The 27474-nt window shown below is 40.9% G+C and overlaps 1 protein-coding gene and 2 long non-coding RNA genes across 4 annotated transcripts in view; 2 read left to right on the plus strand and 1 right to left on the minus strand.

Moving 5' to 3' along the window:
- LOC122661545 (GATA transcription factor 24-like) overlaps window positions 1-18660 on the minus strand; it is a 27495-nt gene extending 8835 nt beyond the window's left edge. Inside the window, exons 1-8 of one of the 2 annotated variants that reach the window (XM_043856972.1) lie at window positions 18309-18660; window positions 18120-18206; window positions 17890-18023; window positions 8221-8331; window positions 7960-8065; window positions 3509-3598; window positions 3289-3389; window positions 1839-1890 (exon numbers count right to left, since the gene is read on the minus strand). In XM_043856972.1, coding sequence (XP_043712907.1) covers window positions 1839-1890; window positions 3289-3389; window positions 3509-3598; window positions 7960-8065; window positions 8221-8331; window positions 17890-18023; window positions 18120-18206; window positions 18309-18641 — 1014 coding nt within the window. In that variant the 5' untranslated portion in view covers window positions 18642-18660. Of the gene's footprint in view, window positions 1-1750; window positions 1891-3288; window positions 3390-3508; window positions 3599-7959; window positions 8066-8220; window positions 8332-17889; window positions 18024-18119; window positions 18207-18308 lie in introns of those variants that run through there. The other variant, XM_043856971.1, reaches the window with a different exon arrangement.
- Window positions 1786-26620, plus strand: LOC122661547. The gene is made up of 3 exons (XR_006332901.1): window positions 1786-1911; window positions 22616-22628; window positions 26606-26620. It is a non-coding gene; the product is annotated as an uncharacterized LOC122661547 (long non-coding RNA).
- On the plus strand, window positions 7097-21118 carry LOC122661546. Its single transcript, XR_006332899.1, has 3 exons — window positions 7097-7109; window positions 8438-8440; window positions 20980-21118. It is a non-coding gene; the product is annotated as an uncharacterized LOC122661546 (long non-coding RNA).
- Window positions 26621-27474: the final 854 nt, after the last annotated feature.

The raw sequence follows: 27474 nt of genomic DNA on the forward strand, positions 1-27474 counted from the left end.
ACATGACCAAGCAGCGTCCTCTCTCCCAAATATACAATCTTAAGAAGCTCCTCTGGAAATGAGGTCCTCCAAAGATCCAATTGAGGCCTTGAGGGTGCCTCAAAGCCCACTTTGAAATGACTGCTTTACAATCATTTAGAGCTCCATTTACAAGGGGAAAGACTAACTTCAACATTCACATGTACTATATTTATCTAGAGTATCCATGTGCTTCTTGGAGGTGACTTATGAATCCCTAAATGAAGAAAAATAAGAACATAAGATATTGTACTCATGATGAAGATATTCCTGAAAATCTCTGGGAATATATTCTCCAAATGAACAGCACATTCTGCCACATGGACGAATAATTTGATCATTCTAACAATTAGATAGATGGAAAATTCATCTGCTAAACCACATCAAATTTGGTGGTTCACTTGTAGGATCCGCTCCTCTGCAGTGTACTCCCCATCTACACCACGTATGTTTGACGTGGAAACAGATGTCAACATGTGGCCGAGCAGGAAATCGTTTGGCGCAGAAATGAGGATTTCAAAATTAAGAAATCCTTCTCTCCATCACATGTGCACCACACTCAGATGTGATTCATCTTCGTCCTCGGCGTTCCAACAGCACCTTGGTCACTTGTCAACATCTACTGCTGCGCCGGATGTGGTACAGCTCAGGGGTGCGGTGGAGAGAAGCCGAATCCCTCATATGTATGGCTATAGAATATGTGTGATGGTTGAGGCAACTACTACCATAACAAATGGCTTTTATGGTTATGACTTTTATGGTTATGACTCATGCAATCACGATACTACATACTAAAACTGTCGAGGAAAAAGATACATTTTCTTCTAATGATCTCTTTCCCTCGTCATCCCCCCCCCTTTGGATAACTATAATACTATATTGAATATCAAAAGAAACAGTACAGTTTTCCCTTTTCTAAAAAATGGTAGATGAATGCAAAGAATTTGGACAATTATCCACGAAAATCTGACATCGAGAATTGTACTCTCCAAAGAGCAGCTTTTGAAGGATTTATAAGCAGATAACCACCAGCAATGAGTTTCCATGTTTCTCTTATAACACGTCTGAACAGCAAACTATAATTCCTATCTCACCATTAACAGCAAGGATTCCAAACTCTGGAATCGAGGTCCGGATCGGTTCCAGTGGATCCGATTCTAGACAATCTGATTCTGATTTGAATGCGTTAAAATCAGCCAAATCAACCAGATTCTGCCCCATACTTGTCACAGCATCTAAGCGACCCAAGTCATTGACGAGGGCTTAGAAGCAAAGAAGAAATGAACAAGGCAACCAAGGCATCAAAGGCGCAGGCCTAGGCGAGCAAGGCACCTGGACGCTTAGGCATCGCCAAGCCGTGAAAACTATGTTCTGCTCTAACCCTAGTTTTGGTATATGGATTGCCCGCTCCAGCTGGGCTGGAATCAGAATCAGCCTGGCTGATTTGGCCTATTTGATCCCGATTCTTCAATCCATAATTAGAATCCTCAGCCACATTTACAAAATTCAACCCCTATGTTCAGAAAAGCCCAAGAAAAAACACCCAGTAACATACTGAATCACAGTAACTTGCTCCTGGATGTCGAGGATAATCATTAGAAGATCCATCAAAATTTTCATTAGAAGATATCAAAAGATATTCTAACAAAGCCAGATGTAGGGAAATCCAAGGCACTTGTGTGCCTAGAAGAAGCAAAAAGACCAGTAATAATGTAAACCAAGTCAATGTAGCGTTCAACCAAGAATGGGAAAAAAAATGAAGCACCTAATCAAGGGGATCTAACTACATTGTGAGAATGACGCTGCTTGTATTATTCTACTACTCTGCTAGAAGGAAGCCTTCTATTCCAAACAGCTGCAGCCATCAATGTACTGTTCCAAAAAAAAAAACAAGTCAAGGAGATCTAACTACATTGTGAGAATGACTTATAACTCTGTTAGAATGAAGCCATCTATTCCAAACAGCTGCAGCCATGATAAATAAAAGCTACTCATTTGATCTTTTACAAATTGCTTTACTAAGAACGAAAACTCAATCTAGTCATGAATATCCTCAAAAGAGCTAACAAATGAGCAAGTGGGATGATAACCATGCTTGTCTTGGCTGACTTTGCAACTTTGCTCTAGACCTTGGCCTGGAGAAGGGCAGTTTGAGAGAGAGCCGAGGATGCCAAAAGGGATACCTATTCCATCCAAAGACTACAAGGAAGAACGTTATGAGGAACCCCAGTGCCACAAGGTAGAGGAACCACTTCTCAAGCCACAGTAACTCAACAAATTGGATCTGTTGTAATCCTTAATTTGGCAAGACTGACAAAAAGAACAACCTCAGCACAATATCTTTCAATTTAATAAAAATAAGGCAGCACAATGAGATAATAGACATCTAAGGAATCGAAGGATCAAAATTCTTTGAGATAAAACTACAACCAAAGCAAGCTTAAGCACAAAGATATCACTTTATACATTTTCTATTTTGAGAAAGAACTATAACCAAATCAAGCCTCATAGGCATCCAAGGAATCAACGGGGCAAAATTCTTCGAGAAAAAACTATAAACAAAGTAACTGGATGGGTGCCATCCATCAATTGGTTAGATTAGAATTACCATGTCAAACTCCACTGATTTTATGCCTAAACAATGGAGAGATGGTGAAATTTTACATAGAAAACACAAGGAGTGCCCTATCTGTGGGACAATCAGGTTGGCCATATCATCACCCACATAGCAGAAATAGCCAGTTAGAGAATCCCCTTCAAGGTTACTCAATGGGAGAACCTATTGTCCATTTCAATACAAACAGAAGTTCACTCCTCATGATATCCAGAAAACTACTATAACACAACAACAACCCATCCTCCCGCCCACAGCCACATCATCATCCACGTAGCTTTTTCTTTAATGAAACTCGGCCTATGTAGCTTTGACCTAATAGAGTAGGCATTAACACAAATCTAGATAAATGAATGCATGAAAAAGAATTGGGTCTATATTACTCCATCTCGTTTCCTTTTCCAAACATGCACAATCAACCTTGGACACTGATGTTAGAAACCATACGCGATTTAATCCAATAAACTAGTGAATGACTAAATTGGGAATCACAATTATACAGTAATAAATCATCAAAGGAGGATATATGCAATGATCTGTACAAATCTCTGAAAGCAACTGAAGTAAACTAATTTAAAGCCTTCCCATCGCTTTCCGGTGTCAGTACAAAACTAGGTAGGCCTTCTAGGGTGGGAGTGAATAATCACACCACTTACTGTTCAGCTGTTACAGCAGAGTTATTGCCATTGGAATTAGCGGCAACATCTGTCGGTGGTGCCTGGCTGCTGGTTCCCACATCAGAGCCATTAACTTCAGCCTACAAAAAACACCACAAAGAAAGCACTGCTGTTACTCCTACAAAGAAATGCAAACCCTCCCGTCAGTACCTTCCATTGCAACCGAGTCAAATGGAAGTCAATTCATCTAGATGAATACCTGCTCAATCAGGTTTGCTGAAGTGTCCCGAGTTCCCACAGATGCTGCTTGCACAATTATCGGCGTCCTAGAAAGATCTCTTAAAGTTCCCTGCAACTCAGTAATTCAGCAGCAATGCAAAAACAATTTAGCACTATGCATAAACAGCATGAGCATGGGGAGAAGCAATCTAAATCTAAGACAAGAAGTCCGCGCACACAATTTGAACACATGGTTGGATAAGAAAGATATATCAACTGTAGCAGATAGGTTGGAAAAAAGACCAGGCATTCATCAGAATTACTCCCTTAGGTACAGAACAGAATAGACGCTAAATTTTGTATTTGGCTGCAAAGAAAACTGGGCAACAAAACACGGAAAATATGCCACCAGATCTTCAGGACCCCACTTGATTTTTTCTTTTTTGTTCCCCCCCCCCCCTTGGGTTAGAGGGTGCTGAGTGGTTAAATAATTGAAATCTGGGAAAAAGCTACTACAATATAAAACAATAAAACAATAGCAGCCAGTTTCATGGATTTTGACAGCATCGACAAATAATTACATTACTGATTTCAATCCCTTATCATTTTATCAGAAGCCTACATTGGACCTTAAGTTTTAACAAAATACTAGCAGAACAATGATTAACAATTAACAAAGTATTTTAATGGGAAGTATAATATTTTATATTAATATAATGAGTGGCATATTATTATAGTGTTATTTGTATAACCTTTTGTATTATAATAAATTATTATAGTATTACATACTAAGCTGTATATATATACTAAGGTATGTAAGTCTATAGTGGTTCATATTTGTATAATATATATACATATCATATGGTTCATATATGATAAACTTATAGACTAAATGAATAGTAGTATACTAAATGGTTTATACATGCTATATGATATATATATATATATATATATATATGTATAAAGGGGCTAAGTGAATAGTGTGACACCCACCTCCAAACTGAGCCTATTTGAACTTGTGTGATTTCAGGTTCTGGTTCACACTATGTATGCCTCAATGTTGTGGGCTTTATCGGCTGAGGATTCGAACCAACCTTCAAGTTTCCCAATGATGGATTCCGAAGAATCGGCTGATGTAGTTATTTTTGGGACTTGAGGAACCGGACGGGACCTCGCATATACGCTTCATATGTCAAGCATGTTGGATCGAATACATGCAGAACCTCACAATCTCATAGGCTGGGTCTTAGGTAAGAATCCATTCGTGTGTATATATATATCATTAATGCTTTAATGGCATAATGGGGGCACAACTCTAATTTCCTCTTGTGGGACCCACACCCCTGTGTGTCCCCAGTTGCCCGTGTGCCAACATGCCCGGGGCCCCACTTATGTCATGGTACATCAAGCCCATGACTTAAACATAAACTTTAAGTACTTATTTCCAATGTAATCAGTTTTGAGAATCATTTCTCCAAACTAATTCTACCTAGAGCCAAACCAAACAAGCCTCAGTACAACAAACTATATATAGAAGACTTAGCTTTAGGATTCATTTCTTCTCAAACTAAGAACCAATTTTACTCTAGAGAAGAAAGGAGGAGAAGACTTGGGCTTGGAAACTATTGGCAATTGAGGTTGGAGAAGCTTGGATTTGGGGCTGCCATCACCTTCTCCATTCTATACTCAAGATAGGTAATCCATCCAAATTCTGGTTTCCCCAAATTCCTTCCTTCTTCCTTTGTTTTCCAACTAAATTTATGGCAATCAACCCAATACCTTGAAGCTAGACAAGTTGACCTATAAAAGCCCTAAAAAAAAAACCCTACATGATTTGGGTTGATCCAGCTCAATTGAGGATCATCTCCAGCCCTGGTGCTGCCCCAATGCCCTCTTTCCCTGGGATTCAGCCATGTTCTTGAAATTCCAAGATTTCTCTTTTATTAATTATGATTGGGAGTCTTGGCTTTGATCATACATGCAATTGGGTCAAAATGACCCCACGGCTGTACCCTTAGTTTCCCCTAAGCCAATTTGGGGGATTAGACTCCATGCATAGCAAGATCCATGGGATTTGGGTCTCAAATTAGGCACTAAAACATCAACCAGATTCAGAGCCTATGACCCCTACGGTCAACTGGTTTCAGGCAGGTCTGAATCCGATTCTGCCCTGCTGTCCCAGCCTTGGTCCTAGTTGGTTTAGGCTATGTTTTAGACTTGTTTAATGCCTAATACATGCTACCTACTGCTGTTTTAGGGCTGTAATTATCATTTTGGTGAGGTTAATTGGGAGTTGGATTTTCTCCTTGCTTAGGTTAACATCCAACTCTAGGTAAGGGAACTTTGACCTTGTTTAAGAGTGTTTATTACTTTAATTTATGTTTATTGATGGCTTCCATGACATTCATCATTATAGCATGGTGTTCATATAGTTTTATAGCTTCTTTTTTGCATTAGGTGTTGCATGATATTAGGAAGCATTCCATGTTGCATTTGCATAAATTTATATGTGATCTTTGAATGCTATTGATATTGATGATGCTGGATAGAATTGCTTTATTAACTATTATTGAATCATATGACATCATGTTAGAATGCATATGGTTAAGGATATCATGAACCCAATGCTACAGCCCTTACCAATATGGGAAAGGTGTTGGATAACCCGTGGTAGGTCCGATGTGTAATACCAGAATGCCATTCACTGTCCTAGGTTCGATGTGTAATACCAGAATGGGAACAAATAGTAGGGTTAGCATTTGGGGGTTCATTGGCGTCAGATGTGTAATACCTGAGCTGGCAGGTCCCCACCGTGGTAGAGTGGTTTCCTTCATTATTTCAGTTTCTATACGCCCAGTCTTGTTTTGAGTAGTTTCCTTCATTATTTCAGTTTCTTAATTAGTTTAGGTTACCTAATTGGTTAAGAATTCGGTTAGGCCTTTTCTTTCTAATGTTTGAGTCTATTTTTGAGTCTCCTATATAAGTTTGTAAAGGGGACCAGCATTGTACACGAATTTTGATTAATAATAAAGACAAAGTTGCTGCTTTCTCCTTCCTGCGTGAAGAATCCCTTGTGTTCAATCAAGGAACCTTGTGTTTGATCAAGGTTGGTTGGTGATCGATCCTTCCAACCACCTTGCAGTGTGAAGCCCGGGTGTTTTCTTTTATTGTCTCATTCTTCCTCCATTTTCTCTCCATTAACAAGTACTGTTCGGAATTTTTCTGCACTTTTTTCTCTGATCTGGATTTATATGAAAGACTTTTTTTGCATGAATTTGAATTAGGAGAATCTAGTCATTAGATTACCTTCATCTTTTGATAGGTTATTCTAAACCCTAAAGGAAGAACTTGATCCAAGTTTCTCACAGATCAGACCTGCTGATCTGGAAATAATTGTATTCTCCCTATTTTACCGTTATCTCTTAGTTCTTGTCCTAATACTGAATCAAATTCTGATTTTCCTAATCTGTTACTGCCGATATTCATAGTCCACGTTCAGAATCGATTGCTCAGTTTAATCCTATTTTCTGAGTTCTATTCTGAGTGGTTAATTTACTGTTATACCCATTTCCTAGTGTCACTAGGATTATTGACTCATTTTTTCTGATCCAGACGTTGGCTCATCTTAAGATTTTCAGCGAGTGTTCTAATCCTATTTACTGAACTCGATTTGAATTTCAGCCCCATCTACCCATCTGATTTTGTGTTATATGATTTCTCCATAATCTGATCTTTATTCACTGAATTTGATTATGTTATTGGTACTGTTTTGGTCTTTCAAATGCAGTTCTACATTACAAGTCCTATAGCAACAGCCAACATGGGCTATCAAACTGGCAATGAAGTCGTTTTATGCTTAATAAAAGTCTAGAATCTGTTCAACTGATTTACTCCCACCTCATATGCCATGCAGGAGCTGGATTTGCATTGCCATACACTTATAATCTCTTCGTTTCTTTCCTTGATAATAATATGTCACAAGAGTTTGTATGTGTCTCGATATCACCAACCCCACTTGTAAAGACAAAAGAGTGCTGGATATTATAAAAGAGAACTCATTGACTGCTTTAAATCCCATCAAAATCAGCCCATGAATCAGTTGATGCGCTAGCCAAGGGAAGAGATCTTTGAGATGCTACATAGCGTTTGGCACAGATTTTTTCTGTGATCTCTTTGTAGGTTTGACTTATGAATTGTGAAGTTCATTTCCTTCCTTGCCCTTCTAATTTTGTCTCTCCTCAGTTCTTCCATTTTATACTCTTTGCATTGTGTCTCTCAACAATACTTTTGACATTACTAAATATGAAAACAGAGAACAAGAGAGATGCAGTAATTGTAATCAATTTTTCATATAATAAAATTGCTTACTGTTAACATGAAGCTCACAGTTTTTTATTTTTTAAAATTTTTTTAAAATTTTTTTAAAATTTTTTTTTAATAGAAAACAGGAACTGACAGTAATTGGCCATATATGGGAAGTCGGGAACCAACCTTGTTTGCCCACATAAGCCCGCATGCATTGCACAGAGTCCTAGGGCCAGATGGCCCACGACGCATCATTGGAGTAGACTTTGAACTAATGCTACAGTGTGTGCATCTGAAGAAAGCACTTACAGATTAATAGCAAGCTACTAGGAAAATGAATTAGGCATTTAGGCATAAGACCAGCCTAAAAGAAAGAAGACATGAGGAAACAATGAAGGTTATTATCTGGGGAGACTAACAACAACTGATAGATGACTTGGTACTCACAAAGTTTCTTGCTGTGAATCATCTTGTCCGGTACCATTCCAATTTGAAGCCGATCCCGCGTCATCTGCACTCACCTTTGATGATGTGAATTGACCCTTTTTACGCTGCATCCTGATAAGGGAAAACATATAACAGAACTGGGTTGAAGAAATAGTATATTTTATCAAACAGAAAGTTGATGAAGAGAATAAGGAATGGAATATGGAACCCATGAAAGCAAGTTTCACAGTTTCCTAGCTTAATTAAACAAGTCTACACAGTTACGCTAGACTTGTGCTTGAAAAAACACCAGAACACAATTATTTCAAAACGAGAGGCTAAAATCGATGTGAAGCCACATAAAGAAAGCCGGATGATGCAGTTGCATTATATGGTTCCAATGAACCAACATTAAATTTTGAAACATCAGCTAACCAATCATATCCTGTGGCATTGGAAATTTTATTCTATTTTGGATTTCTTATTGCTTATGCTGTCAAATCACCGATTATACCCATACATATATCAGTTACCAGATACCCACGGAGAAGCACATTACACTACATGTATGCTTCTACGCTCAAATGGTTTCATAAGAAGAGTGACAGCTCAAGGATCCCTAAAGGTAAGAGTGTTAATTCCTTGTTCTATATGTGTAAAATGGAGTAGTATAGACATTATTTAATCTCTATATGTTGTTGTAAGTTGTAACTACTAATTACATTAGCCATTAGAGGAGAAAAAACATAGTAGAAGAAGGAAAAAATTTAAGAGAAGAGGGATCATGTGTATTATATGTATGTAAAAATAAAAACAGGGCTGGGAGAATCTTACATGCATGATAAAAAAATTCTAAGCAAAATTTTAAATGCATCCTAAAATTGCTGGAGAATTTACTGTGAGTGCCCTAGTGTCTCAGTGAAATGATGCAAAAAATAGATCCCTGAAATAAGGGCATGTACTGAGATAAAAATATTTTACCAGTCCTTGGTTACTATTAAAACGCGTTTCGTCCATCTATGGCAAAACGCTCATAACTCAGTCATTCCTCAGCAAAATGATTAATATAATATATGAATCTGTATGCCGAGACAACAAACTACTCAAATATGGCATTACAGTTCACCTAGATTAAATAAAACACACACCAAATAGGTTCAAAGACTGATACTCTTTTATGTCCAAAATAGAGCATATTGTAGCAGTGAACAAAGCAGCAAAATAAAATAGCAGACATTACCCTAAAATTTCAAAAATCATTAAGATTAAACTAGACAAAATATGCTGATGAATACAAAAGAAAAATGGAATGATTCTCATTTGTATGCATGGAAATATCCTCAGAGAATTCAGTCCTTACCCAGAAAATCTGGATTTGGACTTGTGCAAAGAGGATCATCACTCCTTTGGAAGATGCAGGAACTACCTCACAAGGAATGGGTATATGGCACTTGAATTACCACATATGGGTTGGAATGTTTTAACAAAACATATGGTGAGGGTTGTAAGTGTATACTTACCTCGTGATTAAATGATGATATATGAACTAATATAAGGAACATATGAGCTAATGATACAACATGGGATTTCAATGATTTAATGGGATTTAAGACACTGTTTCATGGACATATGGACTATGACATCACAAGAACACTAATTTAATTTCATATATTTAAGTCGGGTATTTTATCATGGTAACAATTTAATGTGGGATGTACTATGTGTTAGAGTTTATGTAAAAGGGTAGTTTGGGCACTAGTCTAGTATCTTATTTACTTATGTTGTATTTTCTTGTTTTACCTTTTACCTCCCTAGGGAGATGGTTGTAATTATTATTTTCATATTAGTGAATCAAATAGGGGAGAGACATCATCTCTCTCCATCATTCGGTTGTCATCTCTTTCTTTCTTCTTCTATTCTCTCCTTCACTTCTTACGTCTTATCTTCTGCTTTTATCTCTTGGAATAATCTTACACCATTTCCAACTTGGTATCAGAGCATTCTCTGATTCTGGTTTGAGAGTCGTTCTACACTTCTACAAGCTCACCATCTTCTCTCCCTCTCTTTGGAACCCTAGGTTACAAAGGGATTCCAAGGAAGGGGCTGCTGTGTGAAAACTTTGAAGGAATCATACCATATGTCTTGATGAAGACTATGGAAGCACCAACATAGGTATTCAGGTGAAGATTTGACTATTTGAATCTCAAATCAACAAATGAAAGTTCAGACTCGGTTACTGCCAGCTCCTGAGTTTATAGCTTGTCTCTTCTTCACCCTACATTTGTTCAAGCTCAATCTTGGTTCATTGAAGTCGCCCTAGGCTCCTCTTCCAAGTCCCCAAAAGACTGGTTGCAAAAGAAGACAGCCCAAGACCTGCAACTCATGTTTATGCTGCTGCTACAGTACCGCCAACTCCTCTCTTCTTTTTTTCAATTCTCCCTTATTCCACCATATTTTGCAATGGGGGCAGGCTTGTTAAAATCGCCCAGAGGCACACTTTAAAGTCCTTAGGGACTCGGTTGGTGATATGGAATGGTTGTAAAACATAGCCTACTTCTTTACAGCTTCACAGGTACCGCCAGCTTTTGGTTTACTTCTCTGTTTCATCTTTACAGCCTTGTGGTGAGTTGAATAGTTGCTGGTGGTTGAAGGAGTACCTTATTTGAGTGTTGTTGATTATTATGGAATGAAGCTAAGGTGAACGTGGTGCATTTGATTCAGCTATTTTCAAGAAACTGTTGTTTGTTTGCTTGCTGGTGGTGGATTTGTTAACTGGTTTGTTTCTGTGTTTGGGTTGAGAATATACTCCCCATTTGACTTTGGGTATTACTCCCACCTTGTAAGTGTGTTCTTTCACTTCTTTGAAGAAGTTAATCGATAGAGGTTGTTTGGAGAAATCCTTCCTGATAAGAATTGTCTCTGTGTGGGTAGAGTGTGTACTCCACATTGGATTTGAGTATCATTTCTTTTTTGTGTATTCTTACATTATGTCAGCTCTTAGAGGAAGAGGCCAGGGTCCACCCCAAGGAAATGACAGAGATAGGTTCCATTGCGACCATTGTGGGAAGTTTGGACACACAAGAGAGAGATGTTGGATACTTTATGGTTGTCCCCCTGGTATGCACAACAGCAAGAGAGGGGGAGCCAAAGCATGCTCCTTGATGACTGAGGTTGCACCTATGGGATCTCCCTATGGATTATAGACAGACAACACTTTACAGGCCTCTTTACAGGCCTCTACATCTGGCCTTTCCACTACCTCTACATGGGTCATTGACTCTAGAGCCACTGACCATATGATCGACATATCTCAATGTTATAACTCCTACTCTATCTGTTCTGGTAAGGAAAAGGTTAGAGTTGTTGGTGGTTTCATTTTCTCGGTAAATGTAGTGTTCGTGTCACTTCTTCCATCTCCCTTGACTCTGTTCTTCATGTTCCTCAATTTCATACTAACCTCTTATCTGTGAGCCACCTAACCAAATCCTTGAATTGTTCTGTTACCTTTTTACCATCTCATTGTGTTTTTTAGGATTTGGTGACAAAGAGGGTAATTGACAAAGGACGTGAGGAAAAGGGACTCTACCTTCTTAATCAAAGAACATCCCCTCTACCTACTGCTCAGTCCTACGCATGTGGGCGTAATGACAACAGTACTGTTGACTCTGTGATGTTGTGGCATCAACATTTGGGCCACCCTTCTTTTGGTGTTATGAGGACAAAATTACCTCACTTGTTTTCTTCCATTCCTTCTTCCCATGTGTTTCAGTGTGAAACATGTTTGTTTGCCAAATATTATCGTTCTCCTTATCCTTATCAGGGTAATAAATCCACAGTTCCTTTCCATATTATGCACTCTGATGTTTGGGGGCCTTCCCCCACTACTTCTTTGTTTGGCTATCGCTATTTTGTTTCCTTTGTTGATGACTATTCCCGGTTAACTTGGACCTTTTTGATGAAACAAAAAAGAGAGGTCTATGATACCTTTAAAATTTTTTATCAGCTCATCTATACCCAGTTTCGTACTCGATTTCAAATTGTTCGTTCTGATAAAGGGGGGGGAGTACATGTATGGGGGGCTGCAACAGTTTTTTATTGATCATGGCATTATCCATCAAGTTGCTTGTGTTGACACCCCTCAACAAAATGGGGTGGCTGAAAGGAAAAATCGCTATTTGTTGGAAGTCACTAGGAGTCTCCTATTTGGCATGCATGTTCCCAAGACCTTTTGGTCTGAAGCCCTTCTTACCGCTGCCTTTTTAATCAATCGCATGCGCACTAAACTTCTTGGCTCCAAATCCCTTTTAGACTCGTTGTCTCCTCAGACTTCTGCTTTCTCTCTTCCTCCCAAAGTGTTTGGGTGTGTTTGTCATGTCCATGTCAATAAATGTGCTCGAACTAAGCTTGACCCCAAGGCACTCAAATGTTTTTTCCTTGGATATTCCTCCTCTACCAAGGGGTATAAGTACTACCATCCCTCTTCCCAAAGGCGACTCCTCTCAAAAGATGTTACCTTCTTTGAATCTATACCTTTCTTCACTCCTTCTCAACATCCTCTTCTAGGGGAGAATAGTGGAAATGAAGAGGTTGTTTCTATCCCTTTCCTCCCACCTTTGCCTACTTCCCCATTTTTGTTTGATATTGGGAAACCTAAAGAATGAGTTGTTGTTGAAAGTGGTTATGGTAAAGAAGGAGCTGTTGTTGAAAGTGGTTCTGGTAAGAAGGAGTTGTTGAAAGTGATTCTGGTAATGAGAAAGATTACCACATTCAGTACAAAAAAAGGTGAAAGCTTGAAGAGTAAAGGAAAGAAGACCTGCCAAGAGCCCTCTTTGGATCCACATCCTGAGATACATCCTCCTCAGTCAGGTAACATCTCTTCTCTTCCTTCTGATATAGACTTTCCTATTGCTACTAGAAAAGGAAAGAGAGCTTGCACTAATTCTGTAGCCCAGTTTGTTTCCTATGATGCTCTCTCTCCTACAGGTGTTGCCTTCACTGCCGCTCTCTCTTCTATTTCCATTCCCAAAAATGTAACTGAGGCCATGTCTGACCCAAAGTGGAAGCAAGCCATGTCAGAGGAAATGATAGCCCTTGAGAAGAACTGTATTTGGCAACTAGTTGATCTTCCCAGAGGGAGAGTTCCAGTTGGATGCAGATGGGTCTACACAGTCAAGTACCGATCAAATGGTACAGTTGAGAGATACAAGGCCCGGTTGGTGGCTAAAGGCTGTAGTCAGGTGTATGGGATCGATTATCAAAAGACATTTGCTCCTGTGGCGAAGCACAACTCAATAAGAGTTATTTTATTATTGGCGGCTAATCAAGATTGGCCCATCTATCAGTTGGATGTGAAGAACGCTTTCCTCCATGGTGACCTAGAAGAGGAAGTGTACATGCAGACTCCACCTGGCTTCAAGTGTCCCTCAGTTGAAGGGAAAGTGTGCCTGCTCAAGAAGGCACTATATGGTCTCAAGCAATCCCCGAAGGCTTGCTTTGAGAGGATCAGACAGGCCATTTTGAAAAATGCGTATTCCCAGAGCCATGCTGACCACACTTTATTTACCCGGCATGGTAATGGTACCATCACAGCCCTTATGGTCTATGTTGATGATATCGTAGTGACTGGAAATGACAGGGCTGAGATAGCTAGGCTGAAAACCTACTTGAAACAACAGTTTGAGATTAAAGATTGGGTCCCTTAAAGTACTTCTTAGGGATTGAAGTATCAAGGTCTAAGAAGAGAATAAATATATGTCAAAGGAAGTTTGTCCTAGACTTGTTGCAAGAGACAAAGATGTTGGGCTGCAAACCAGCAAACTCTCCTATTGATTAGAATCATAAGCTAGGAGAAGACTGTGGACCTTCCCTTGTTGATGCAGGGAAATTGATTTATCTCTCTTTGACTCGCTCAGATATCACCTATGCAGTTGGGGTGATGAATCAGTTTATGCATGCCCCCAAGAGTGGGCACTTGGATGTTGTTTACAGGATCCTCAGATACTTAAAGTCCTCTCCAGGAAAAGGTCTCCAATATACCAAGAACAATGATTTGAGAATTGAAGGCTACACTGATGCTGATTGGGCTGGTTCAGTTTCTGACAAATGATCTACATCTGGCTATTGTACTTTTGTAGGTAGTAATATGGTCACATGCAGGAGTTAAAAAGCAACCAGTTGTAGCTCAGTCAAGTGCAGAGGTAGAATTTCGAGCTATGGCTCATGGAGTATGTGAACTTTTATGGTTGAGACGGCTGGTCCAAGAGTTGCGATTTGATACTGAGAGACCTATGAGACTCTATTGTGATAACAAGGCTGCCATTAGCATAGCACACAACCTTGTGCAACATGACAGAACAAAGCACATGGAAGTGGACCGGCATTTCATCAAGGAGAAGATTGACTCCGGCTACATTTGTACTCCTTTTGTTAAGACAGACGATTAGTTAGCTGACATCTTTACCAAGGGGGTCATCCCTCATCAGTTTAGCATCCTGTTATGCAAGCTGGGAATGTATGACATTTATTCTCCAGCTTGAGGGGGAGTGTTAGAGTTTATGTAATAAGGGTAGTTTGGGCACTAGTCTAACATCTTATTTACTTATGTTGTATTTTCTTGTTTTACCTTTTACCTCCCTAGGGAGATGGTTGTAATTATTATTTTCAAATTAGTGAATCAAATAGGGGAGAGACATCATCTCTCTCGACCATAGTTGTCACGGCGTCACGGTGATCCAAGTCGGTGGAGGGGTGTCACATCGATATATCGACATGGCGAGCATGTCGACCATGTTTTATTTTTTATTTTCTCTATTTTTAATGTTTTAATAGATGTATACTCAAGCCATGTTTTATTTTTTCTCTATTGTTACTCAAGTTTTAAGAAGAAAATTCAGAAATCGAAGAAGAAATCGAAGAGGGACGCCATGGCGTAGGTCGCCATGCAACCTTCTCCAGCGCCAGGACGCCATGGCGACGCCATGACAACTATGCTCTCGGCACAACTTTCCTCCATCTTCTCAATCTCCTCCTCCTCCATCTTCTTTCTCTTGGTTCTGTGTCTGGTTATCTAGTTCTGATTCAATCACATGTAGAATATCGACCATGAAGACTTTCTGAAATCATAAGTCATCACACGAATCAGACTAGTAAGAGTCTAGATTCAGCAATCCTAGTATAAGTCGGATAGCCTCATTGCAGGAAAAAACAGAGACAATAGAAAGAAGAAAGATAACTATGGCTTCCCACCAAGAACAAGGATCAGAATCTCACTGTCCTCCAAGGATCTCCCACCCTCAACTGAATCGCACAGCACTCCATTACAGAGAAAGAAACTTTTATTCATCAAATCGCTGAGCCTTGGTTCTTAGAAGCTTTATATAGAAAACTAAATCATAATCCTACTCTGAACAAGAAAGTAAAATCCTATTGCTAAGCAACATAAATAAGAAGCATAATAATAAAAGGAAACCATCTCACGCAAGGTGAGGGAATTCAAAGCCTATTAAACAACTTAAAATTAAAAAGAACTAACTAACTAACTAAGCCTAATCCCGTATGCCTACCTTCTACCCATATTTAGGCCCATTAAAGTGGCCTATTACATTGAAAACACATGGGATCAAAGGTCCAACACATACATAACCTAAGCCTTTATGTGAGTTCTCTGCATCATTTTGTCTTGACAGCTGGGCTGGTTATCAACCAGCTCCATTTATCTTGCATGTGTGGGCTTGATGGGGGACATCAGATCTTATGTGGGTCCCACTTGGAGATTGGATGCTGCTGAATATATTCTCTTAGAGAGTGTCGTTAATTTAGTTTCTATTTTGTAATAGCTTTTTAGAGGGAAGTTAGTAATTATTGAACATTTAATTTCTAATTCCATGTAATGAATTACTTAGTGGTTAAGATAGATATTAAGTAGAAGTTTCTAATTAGCAATGGATCCTCTAGAAGGATTTCATCCTATTTTCTATTTTCCTTGTAATAGCTAATGGTCCTTTCTAGAAGGATTCTTTTTTAGCGTTTGCTTGGCAGCCAAGTAGCAAGGAGAGTTTCTATTCTTGTAATCAGTTCATTGATTATTATAAATAAAGAGCAAATGGCAATCTAGGCCACAGATTTGGATGTTTGAGAAAACTATGCTCTATGTGAGAGTGTGCTGCTGTGGTGATTCAGCTGTTGTCCTAAGTGGTGAAGCTTAGGATTGAGACTGATGGTAAAGCCTTTCCCGTAGGCCAGTGGTGGTGAAGCCCTAGTCATATTCCCCACTTCCGTCTTCATCTTCTATTTCTTTTCTCTTTCTTCCATTACTGTACTGCAGGAATTCCAGCAATTATCACTCTCTATCGTGGACTATTATTGTGTGAACTCTACTCTTATTATATGCCTTAATAATCCTTTGTTGCTGCAATCATAATCTCCCAAATTTTCTATGTTTTACATATTGTTTCAGGTCTGCGATAGGACTGTTTTCACAGTATACATGTCTGAGCTTCAGTCATTGTTTTCTGAGTATCTAACCTTCAGATAGGGCTGAGTTTTATCTATGTTATTCCCGTCCCATTCTACTCCACTCGACCCAAACTTGAGCACCATTGCACTGATGAATTGAGAGTTATTCAAGTTCTCCTTGCTGTTTTCTGGTTTTTCTTAGTTTCTATTTTCTGTCCATGTTCGTATCTCCTAATCTAACTATCATATTGCTTTGATATTTTAACCACGTACTCATCTCATTAAAACCTCTAAGATATGTTACTTTCAGCCCCATCAGATTTGTGGTTTGCAAGTTCTAATCGCATTTAGTTTCTGCCATATTCATAGTTTTCTGGTACACTACGATTCTGGTTTCTAGAAGGTTGCTATTGTTGGTTTTGTATTTTTTTCAGCCTAGCTTACCACATCATTACTAGATACCAATAAACATACCATATAAAAATGGTTAATAATTGCAGCATCTATCTAAAACTCAAAGAACAAACCTACAACAGAAGCCTAGGATAAGCATGACATCCAAAAATAACAAGCTTGGCCACGTGTGTTTAGTCGCAAGCCTCGATTCTTGGGAGATAACTCCTACTCAAACAGTATCCTTTAATCATCTAACTTGTTACCATTGTCTACATTAATACTCTTTAGACTGAACTGAAGTAGTAGCGATATATAAATAGACATCATTTAGAACTCTTAATTTGAGTTCTAAGAGGGAACTAATGGTTCACTAAACCTCTTGAATATTGAATGCTATGCATTATCCTAGGAGGGGGTAAAAGTTAAGGCGGAAGAATGAACAGAAGCTCCATCTTCGGAAGGAACAAAAACAAGAGACAACATGGGCAAGGTGAATAAGTAGGTGAAGTTAAGAGGCTTAGCATATGCATAAGAGAAGATAAAGCATTTCTTACAAGAAGGGTATAAAAACTCTTAACAATAAGGCTTTACAATGTGCACAATGATTCGTCAATGTACTCAGACACATTAACTAACAGCATGAAGCCTATGCAGATGGGCAGTTTATGTTTATCTCAACAAAAGCCCGCCCACAATGAGAGAAAAAAATAATAGTTTCCCACATGGCCTAAGACAAAGATTATAAACTTTCCTCCAAACTGCTAACATCTCCTCTGATCTCGTATTCTAACAAATTTTAATTAAATATAAATACAAAATATTTAGCAGAAGGATAACTACCTGAGAGCAACTTCTTTCCGAACATTATATCGAATCTTCTTATCAAAGTTCCGCTCTTTTCTTTTTGCACGGAACCTATGAAGAGAAGCCTCTCTCTGAGGAAGAGTCGAGCGTCGCGGATAATCAACTAAACTCTACAATCGATGGAAGAAACGAACACTGTCGATTTAATGAAAAACATAAAATAAAGACAAAAGCACCCGCAAGAATGAGAGGAGGATGGAGGCTACCTTCTGATTCGGAGGGGATGCCATGCCTGAGCCAGACACGCCAGAAGGCATTTCATACCCTCCCAGCAGTAGCAGAACCGCCTGTACCTATAAGTAATCGAAGAAAAAGAGAAAATTGAAAACCAACACCTCAAATTTACCTCAAAAACTGTAAATTGAACACAGTTACGAAATCACTGTCACCAACACCTTCTCTGGGGAAACGGAATCGAACACGTAGACTTCACCCTGAAAGGAGAGAGTCAGCTGATCCATACCCTCCCCACGTGACGGTATAACGAAATTGGCGGCACCACCGATGTAGGTAGAATCCTGAGGGACCTCTTCGACGCCGTCCATGACATCGACGCTGCCCCCTACGCCACCATCTTCGAGCGAGTGAGCTTCGAATCGTATGTGAGGATTATCGATGGATTCTCCACCTGCACCATCGTCTTCCTCCTCGATCTGGCTCGTATGATTCATAGACTGCATATGATTCTCAAGTTCGTACAATGGTTCATGTTCATTCTTCTCAGGCATCCTTGCAGCATCACAGCGGTGAACCCTAGCCTTTCTCCGTGGACGAAAATTGTGAAAGCTTCGATGTGAACTGTGATGTTAACCAAAGAAATAACCCCTAGACTCACTGCGATTGGTCGTTCCGAATTGTTTCCAGAACAAATGTAACCACAGCTCAGGAGAGCAGCAAATGTAACGACAGCTCAAGAGATGACGATGGGGATATGTAAATAACCCTGGACGAAGAGGATATTTACGGGAATTGCCCCGCAGGTAAGGAGTTTACTAGAGTAGAGTTTAGTGTAGTGAAGGTCAGAATTTCAAAATTTTCAGAATCTGATAGGAACCCGTCGAGCATCAAAAGATTGTAGAGCAAAAAGTTTATTTCCCTGAAGACGAAGGGAAAAAGTGCCCGGATTAGGAAGTGATGGCTCGTACATTGAAGCTCTCTTCTTCTTTCTCTATCATTTTCGATTCCGGCTGTGACAATAATGCCTTCAATTTTCACTGCCTGAGAGTAGGGATGTAAACGGATTGGATTCAATTCGGATAGTATTATATCTGCATCCACATCCGATTAGCTTTCGGACGGATTCGGATAGTGCTAAACGGATACGGACACAGATATGGATCGGATATTTTATCCGTTTACACATAAATATAGCTTTTCGGATAGCTATAGCCCATCTGTATATGCATCCGTTTAACTTTTGAACAGATTCGAATAGTGCCAAACGGATACAGAAATGAATTTCGGCTATTCATTTACACCCCTACCTAAGAGTGTGGTGTAGTGAAGTCATAAAGGGGTATTACCGGGAAAAAAGTCATAAAGGGCAGTTATATCCGGTCAGGCCAGTTGGTTTTGTTGGAGCCTAATCGGTCCCATCAATTTAAGGTCTCGCATCGTTTCAACCATGGACATGTTTCTATTTGATCGATCGATTACCAATACATAATTGGGGCATTAAATTGGTTAATTCACTAGTTGGGCTATATACGTACAGGACATAAACGTGGTATAATCAGGCTAAATGGGTTTAAATGGTCGCTTATCTGTCAATTCTAATCATCGGGCCACTATCTTGCATCGGGAACACCTGATTATTAATCAATTGATGATTGAGCCCAACACGTTTAGTAGTAAGTCGGATTGGTCTCGAGCTTTAACTAATCAATTCAGGTTAAGCATACTAGTGATGGCCAACTTTTGACAACCCTGCATAAAATGTTCCAAGATAAGTCATTACATTTGTTCACATGTTTAGTAGTAAGTCGGAAATTTCTTAGATCTACTAAATAAAAAAATTAATTACAAGATAAGTGGGTTTTAAATTCAATTTACATTTATTAGTCTTAATTTTAAAAAGATTTACTTAATCCCTAGAGTTAGTTATTGATCATGCCACCTAAGAAGAAAAAACTAGTGAACTTCCAAAATTACCCCAACTTCACCTTAGCCGCAGTCTTCGGCTTCTATTCACCCCTGACCTCTGCAACTCACTCACTCTCTCTCTCTCTCTCTCTCTCTCTGTGAACTCACCGACGTTCCCTCAAGTAATAGAGAAGAGCTTCTCATTAGTTCTTCGTCACCATTGTAACCCAGTAAAATGTACAGGGTGTAAACATATAAACTAGAGGCGACATATTAGTTTGATAAGCTATTAATTCTATAATCTAAATACTAGTATAAATTCTGACAATAAGAACACCAACCTTTCACTTGTACTAGATTGAACAATATCGAATTATCCTTTTTTATTTGTTGTTACTTCCCTTCTGGATCTTACTGTATCCACTATAGCACCGCCCAACTTTAGAGATAACAGGAAAGGGTGTTCTAGATCTCTCTCTCTCATATTTTCTTCTTTACAGTGAAAGAAGAAGGTTAGAGCTCTTTGACGGCAACTACTGCAGTGGCATCCATTACCACTATCAGAGAAGATAGAACTTCTTATGGAGAAGGAGAGGGAGAGAGGAGGAGAAGATACAGAAGGGTGAGACAAAGGCCATGAGGCAAATAGGCAGCAGAAATAAGGGACCCACAGAAAGTTGCAAGGGATTCTTTGTTTAGGCACCTTCCATACAACAGAAGCAGTTGTCAGAGCTTACGATGAAACTGCTCTTAGAATCAGAGGAAAAGGTTAACTTCCAAAAAACGTTAGATTGAGTCCTCCGACGCCCATTTCTCCAACTTCAAGTTGACCATTTTGGATTCTCCAGCAACCCTTTTGCCTTCTTCTCAAACGCATAAGCAATTTATGTAGTCTCAAGTGCTTTAGCATCAGTTAGACTTCTGACTTAACGAGGGATTACAATGAATATTCACAGTTGCTTCAGAGCTCTCTAGATTTTACAGCCCACGAGTCTGTTAGAGCAGATGTTATATTCTTCACCTTACGCTGCTGCTTCACAATCTTCACTTTCTTCTCCATCTTCTACATCGTTTTCTCTACTTTTCGATAGTCATCAATAGATGGGTTATTTCATAAATCAATAACAGAGTCGTCATCTTCAAGCTAGCTGATTTTTTTATCAGATTTTTTTGTTTTGTTTTTGGATTTCTGATTTCATTTCCTGTTTTTATTCTCTTGTATGGTTTAGATAGAATATACGTTGAGCAATAAGTAACTTTGGTAAATTTTGTATGTAGCAGGTTTGGGGTTTTAATTTCTTTTTTTTTTCTTTTTTTCTTTTCAAATTTGCAAATTTGGACACAAAAATGATTTGGCCTGTGGTTTATAACTCCATAACATGTACGCTTGACTGGCTTATGAAGGTTGAAGAACTAATGAGAAAGCTCTTCTCTGTTATTCTTGAGGGAACGTCGGTGAGTTCGGTGAGAGATACAGAGATGGCACAGCAGTGTGTGAGTTGCAGAGTTTAGGGATGAACAAAAGCCAAAGAGTGCGGCTAAGGTGAAGTTGGGGTAATTTTGGAAGTTCACTAGGCTTTTCTTCTTAGGTGGCATGACCAATAATTAACTCTGGATATTAAGTAAATCTTTTTAAAATTAAGACTAATGAATGTAAAATGAATTTAAAACCCACTTATCTTGTAATTAATTTTTTTACCTAGTAGATCTAAGAAATTTCCCCTTCATTTTATTCCCAGCTTTACCACTAAGAAACATTCTGGGACGGATTCTAGATCAATGAATGATCAGCCGGTCTAATCAGACATATTTTAGATTTTACAATAATTTGGTTTTTATTTGGAAAAAAGGTGTGTATGATGCCAATTTAAGGGGCAGTGTGATCCTTTACTTTTTATTTCTAATACATGTTCATTTTGGAGCAAATTCTAGATCGGCCTGGTTCAATTAATCGAACTTTTCTAATATATTTTACAACAATTTATCGTTAACATTGTGTTCAATTTTCCTAATTTTCATGTCAAATTTCAATCCAAATAAAATTGATCAAGTGATAATACAAATCGCATACAATTAAAAATAGAAATAAATAGAACGAAGACCATCAAAAGGATGCACACTGCACATTTGTACTTAGACTATTGAGACTTGAGAGAACATCTGGCACTGCATGGGGTGATGTATGATTGAATTTGTTTATGAGCGTTCTACTTGATATGCATTTTCGGAATGGATTATAGATCTATAATATTTTTTATTTTTTATTTTTGGTCAGAGGTCTATAATACATTTTGAAGCAAGGAAAAAAAACATAATCGGATTTTATAATGCATTATATATCCAAAATTTATTCTAATAATGCATACCAAACATAGACAAAAATTTGACATGTTGTCAGTCCAACAATTCCCTATATGTCAAAGGGTTGCAATTGCTATACCATCCTTCCACATTGCAGAATTGTGTGTAGTTCATGAAATCCCCAAGATTGTAATCTCCATCTAATTGAATGCATGGCCAATAACACGAGATCGCTTTCTTAAACACTTTTCTCTCTCTCTCTCTTCTTTTTTTTTGGGAGGGGGGAAGGGGTTTAAAATGAAATTCATTAAAACCTAAGAAACAAAAAAAGAGTAAATACTATCCAATACATATGACCTCATTATTTATGTCTGTGTTATGCAATCTCCCAAAGCCAAATCTCTTCATCAAACATTAGTTAGTCTACCTTACTTTGACAGTCAATCCAAATGTCCACGGTACGATACTTACCATACTTTGACGGTCAGTCCTTCAAGCATAGCTTGGGCCTCTATCTCCTTTGCGCTCCTTGCATGCCCCATACTCCATAGCAATGACAATAAAAGATTTGTTATAAGCAATAATCGAGGTTCATCCCAATCCTAAATAAAGCTTCGATCACAAATGATAACTGGTGGAGCAGCTTCTTGGGGGAAAACAGAAAAGATTGAGATCGTGGGCCCATTTCCTGAGATTCTTAAACATTTTTTTTAAACATAAAATGATAAATTGCATGCTAATCCTTCCTATTTTGCTGAAATTTGTAATCAAATAGGGCATGAAGACATACCATACTAATATTATTGTCCCTTTTCATTTGATTAGTTTTCTAATTTGACTATATACTTTAAAGCATAATGGAGTTTCTAATCATGTATGGAAATTGCTACCCAAAAAAAAAATTTCATATAAATGATAACAGGAATGGGCCAAATTGTATGACCAATTTACCACATAAAATGTCTTGGATTTTGTAGCAATATATTTTTTTTCAAATAAATTTACCTAAAGATTCAGAACATTATATTTTTAACCTAAGTGATCGTTAGATTAGGTTGTATCTAATTATAACAAATAATCAAATTTCAGTATTAAACAAAAATAAAATAGCTTCACTTTCAAGATTTGAAAGAACTCAAAACCATAGTATTACTATATTAGGAATACACAACAACAAGCTCATATATACTTAATCAACGACTAATATCATATATATTAGATCCTAACACATAACTATACTTAGTCAGTGGTCGATGTGATATGTGTATACGGAATCTAACCGTTCACCCAACACTTGAAAGGATAAAAAGATGTCACTGCCTGTTGCGTGTGAAAACCTCCGGTGCTTGGTTCGCCCGCGGATGAGCCTGTAAAAACCAAGCAATGAGCACAAGAGGGCCGGTGTGGCTCCGCCTAGGACTCTCCGATGCTCAAGTCAGTCTCCAATGCAACAACAGAATCGCTAGTAAAAGTGAGATGAGGAATAGTGCTCCATACCGGGTATTTATAGAGTGAGGAGGAGATGAGGCGGTTGGAAGAGTCCTAGTATGGTAGGAGTCCTTCTTTCGGAAGGTTCTCCCGCGAGAGCGGAGTGGAGAGTCATTTTTGGGTCGGACTCTTATTAAGGTAAGAGTCCATGTAGAGTGCGATTCCGTCTTGGCCGGGATCGTGGCTCGATCCCTATCCCGTGATTCTCGGGATGTGCCGACGTGGCCCGGAGATCCCGGTGGGGTGCTATGGCAACCTCGGTGGAGGAGGGCTCGGCCTCGGAGGTCGGCCCAAGGGGTCGGCAGAGGAGGTCGGCCCGAGAGGTGGTTCTAGGCCTCAAGCTCGGCTAGGAGTCTGGTTGACCTGTATGAGCTCGGCCTCAACCATCAGCCAGCTCGCTCGGGCCTGGCTTTGTTAGATGACTTATCGAAGATGGGGTCGGCCCATTCTCTGCTCGGCTCAACTCGGTTCTCGCCGAGGTCGGATCACCACGTGGCAACCTCCGATAGGTAGGGTGTTTTATGCCTCATCACAGCCCCCTCACTCATCGAGTCGGCTCGGCGCGATGAGTGAGGTTCCTGTGTCGGCTTATGCGGAAGATTTTGCGCGGTCGAGCCAGGCTTTTTTTTGGCGCGGATTTGACGTTGCGGTTTGACGGTTGGGTGTCCGTGCCACGTCGGAGTCATTATGGCAGGCTCGGAATTCAAACGCCCTTTGATGCGGGCCGTTGAATTATCTTGAGCCTCGTCAGCCGTTGGATCGAGAAGACCCAAGGATTATAAATAGCGACTCCTAACTATTCATTCCTCATCGCTCTAAGTTATTGACTTCTCGGCAAGCTTGGATTTCTTCGGCTCGCGCGCTCGGTGTTTACTTGTTCGCGATCGGCTCGGCCTTTGCTTCGTTCGCGCCAGCTCTTCATCAACCAGAAGTCTTCTCCGCCCGAGTATGTCGGTTGGTAGTAGTCCCATGGGCGAGCTGTTCGCGGCAGCGAGGGCGCGAGTCCGAGCCGAGAGCTCCCGCTCGTTCTCCCACCATAGACTGTTGGGCTAGACCTCGATGAGTCCGATGTAGTGGAGCTTCGTTAAGCCGAGGTGGCCGAGCCTCCGTTACTCCTGGAGTTTGACCACGCGCCCAATCCATTGCCGAGACCAAGCCGAGAACTCCGGGTCGTCCTCATCCGATGAGGACTCAAGTGAGGGAGATTCGCCCAAGGTGGGGGTTGGCTCTGGCAGTCGGCTCTGCTCCGCGCCCTAAACCCGAGGAAGGCGTGTCGGCACCGTTGCCGAGCACGATCACGAGGCCGACCTCGACTATCCGAGGGCGACCTATGCCATCCCCGAGGACATCCACCTCCGAGTTCCTAGCCCCGGGAGATGGCCCGCTTCATCAGGCCCGGTGAGGTGGCTTTGTGAGACGCCCTTCAAGTATGCGCTCGTGCTCCCCGTTCTCGGCCGGTGGACCAGATCTTGGACCACTTCCACTGTCTCTGGTCATGGTGCCAAATTCTTGGCTGGCCGTGTACGGCTTCCACGCCTTATTTTACGAGATGGGCCGAGGTGCGAGCGTGGCGTTTTCTCTCGGCTCTTCTTCTTGAAGAAGTCCCCGAGAAGGGGTGGTACTATTTCCGCCACCGATCGGGGAAGAGTGCGGCACTAGGCGGCCACAAATTTTTGGTCAAGCACGCCGACCTTCAATAAGTATTGGAAGCCTCATTTTTCTTTGCTTCCATTCCCAACACCCTCTCCGAACCGAGTGGAAGGAGATGAACTTGAACTATGTCAATAGGGTATTACCCCGACCGAGAACGAGATGACCTCGTTGGACCTAATCCTCCAACGTCCGCCCTTTGATGTCCTCCGCCTTCAAGACGAGGGGTTTCTTCGAGGTGGCATATGACCCCGGTACGAGCCCGAGCCGAGACCGTCTATGTGGTCCGAGCCGACCCCCTTACTTAGTCTTCTTTTCTGTTTCTACTTATTTTTTATGTTGTCGGTTTCTCTTGCAGTGGTTGGCCACATTCCTCCTATGGATACAGCTCGGCTAAGGGCCGAGACCCTTGCAGACCGGAGGAAGAAAAACTTGGACAAGAAGTCCGGGCGAATCTTCCAAGGCCCCCAAGGGCAAGGCCGTGATGCGGGGCCCTTCGGACGCCGTAGTCGGCCTTAAGGCCGAGAAGAACACTGCCGGCGGGGTCTCGAGAAAGGGAAGGGCCGAAAAGGCGAGAGGAGCCCGCCGAGAGACAAGCAGCGTCGAAGCTCTCGATTAATCGACGAGTGGTGGTCTTCCGCCCGTGGCTTCGCCCGCCAACATCTCCCGTACGTCTTGGGGAGGGCCTCACCAAACAACGTTCTGTGAGGCCGACTGGCGCCTCTTCCCGGGGACTCGGCGTTGACGTCGCGCGCACATAAAGAATGGTTGGATGCGTCGGCTTCCAACCGACAAGGAGAAGCTCGAGGCGCTGTCTCGACCGGAGCTCCTCTCCACTGCTCTAGGATTTCAACATGGTAAGTTCCCCTGGTCGGCTTTTTGTGATTAGATATGATCCGTGTAGTCCGTCTTGATTTTTGTTCTCGTTCCTTTTGTAGGGCTTCGCCAAGCAAGTGGAGACCATGCTCCTTTTGAGCGGCTCTCGACCGAGAACCATTCCTTGGGCGCCCAAGTGCAAGAAGGCCTACCAGATGCCCAAGATGCCGTTCGAGGCGTCGAGAGACCCAAGAGAAGCTCACCGCTGCCGAGGTCGAGGTGGAGAGTTCTCGGCCGAGGTGGTCGGGCAGAGAGAAAAGGTCCGGCTCTGCAGGCTCGGCTTGCCAAGGTGAAGGAGAAGGTCAAGGAGGACTGGTGCGGCTCGGAGCAAGGCGGTCGGTGACTATCTTCAATCGGAGGAGTACACCGATGTCCGCCATGAGATCGGGAGGCCTCCATACGCCGAGGGTTTCGAGGCAGGCCGAGCTGAACTTTTGGCCGAGATCAAGGCGCACCCGGATCTCAACCTCTCTCGTTTTGATGATGATGCGACTACCTTTGCCGGGAGTTGGGAGATGAGGAGGGGCCGAAGTCACCCAGTGCTCTGCCCCTTAAGGAACCTACTCGGCCGACGTCGTCCCTCCGTAAGCTGGACCACAAGACCCTCCTGCCGAGCCTACCGCCGCGGACACTTTCGAGGTCATCTCCAAGTCCAACCCCGAGGAGACTAAGATGTAATTTTAATTTTTTTTTTTGTGAGGGCCGGACTGCCCTTTTGTAATCGTGCCGATCTGTCGGCTTATAATGAATGAAAAAATTTATTTTTGCCAAAATCTATCTAAGTGTTTTAGCTCGGCGGTCTCCACCTTCTTTTCTTTATGTACTCTGTTCTATTTGTGACTGAACTGCTGAGTCATTTTGCTAGCCGAGCTTAGGAACTTATCTCTTTTTTGCCCATCCCTCATGTGGTCGACGGCTCGGCCATGCCATGCCCGAGGTCAATGTGATCCTTGCCTTAGTTGGTTAATTCGCCGTTCCCTTTGGTCCTATTGGACAAGCTATCATATAAACGGATGCGTGGCCGAGCATCCTTCCTGGCCGAGCTTAATGCCTTAGCTTAGTTTTGAACTTTGTTAGGCTCGGCCAAAAAGGGGGATGTTTGCTTTTGAGAAGTCGGCCAGGTATATGAGGACCGGTCTTACGACTTGGCTGCCGACCTATGAG

Source organism: Telopea speciosissima, chromosome 5, assembly GCF_018873765.1.
Source record: "Telopea speciosissima isolate NSW1024214 ecotype Mountain lineage chromosome 5, Tspe_v1, whole genome shotgun sequence".
Classification (NCBI taxonomy): domain Eukaryota; kingdom Viridiplantae; phylum Streptophyta; class Magnoliopsida; order Proteales; family Proteaceae; genus Telopea; species Telopea speciosissima.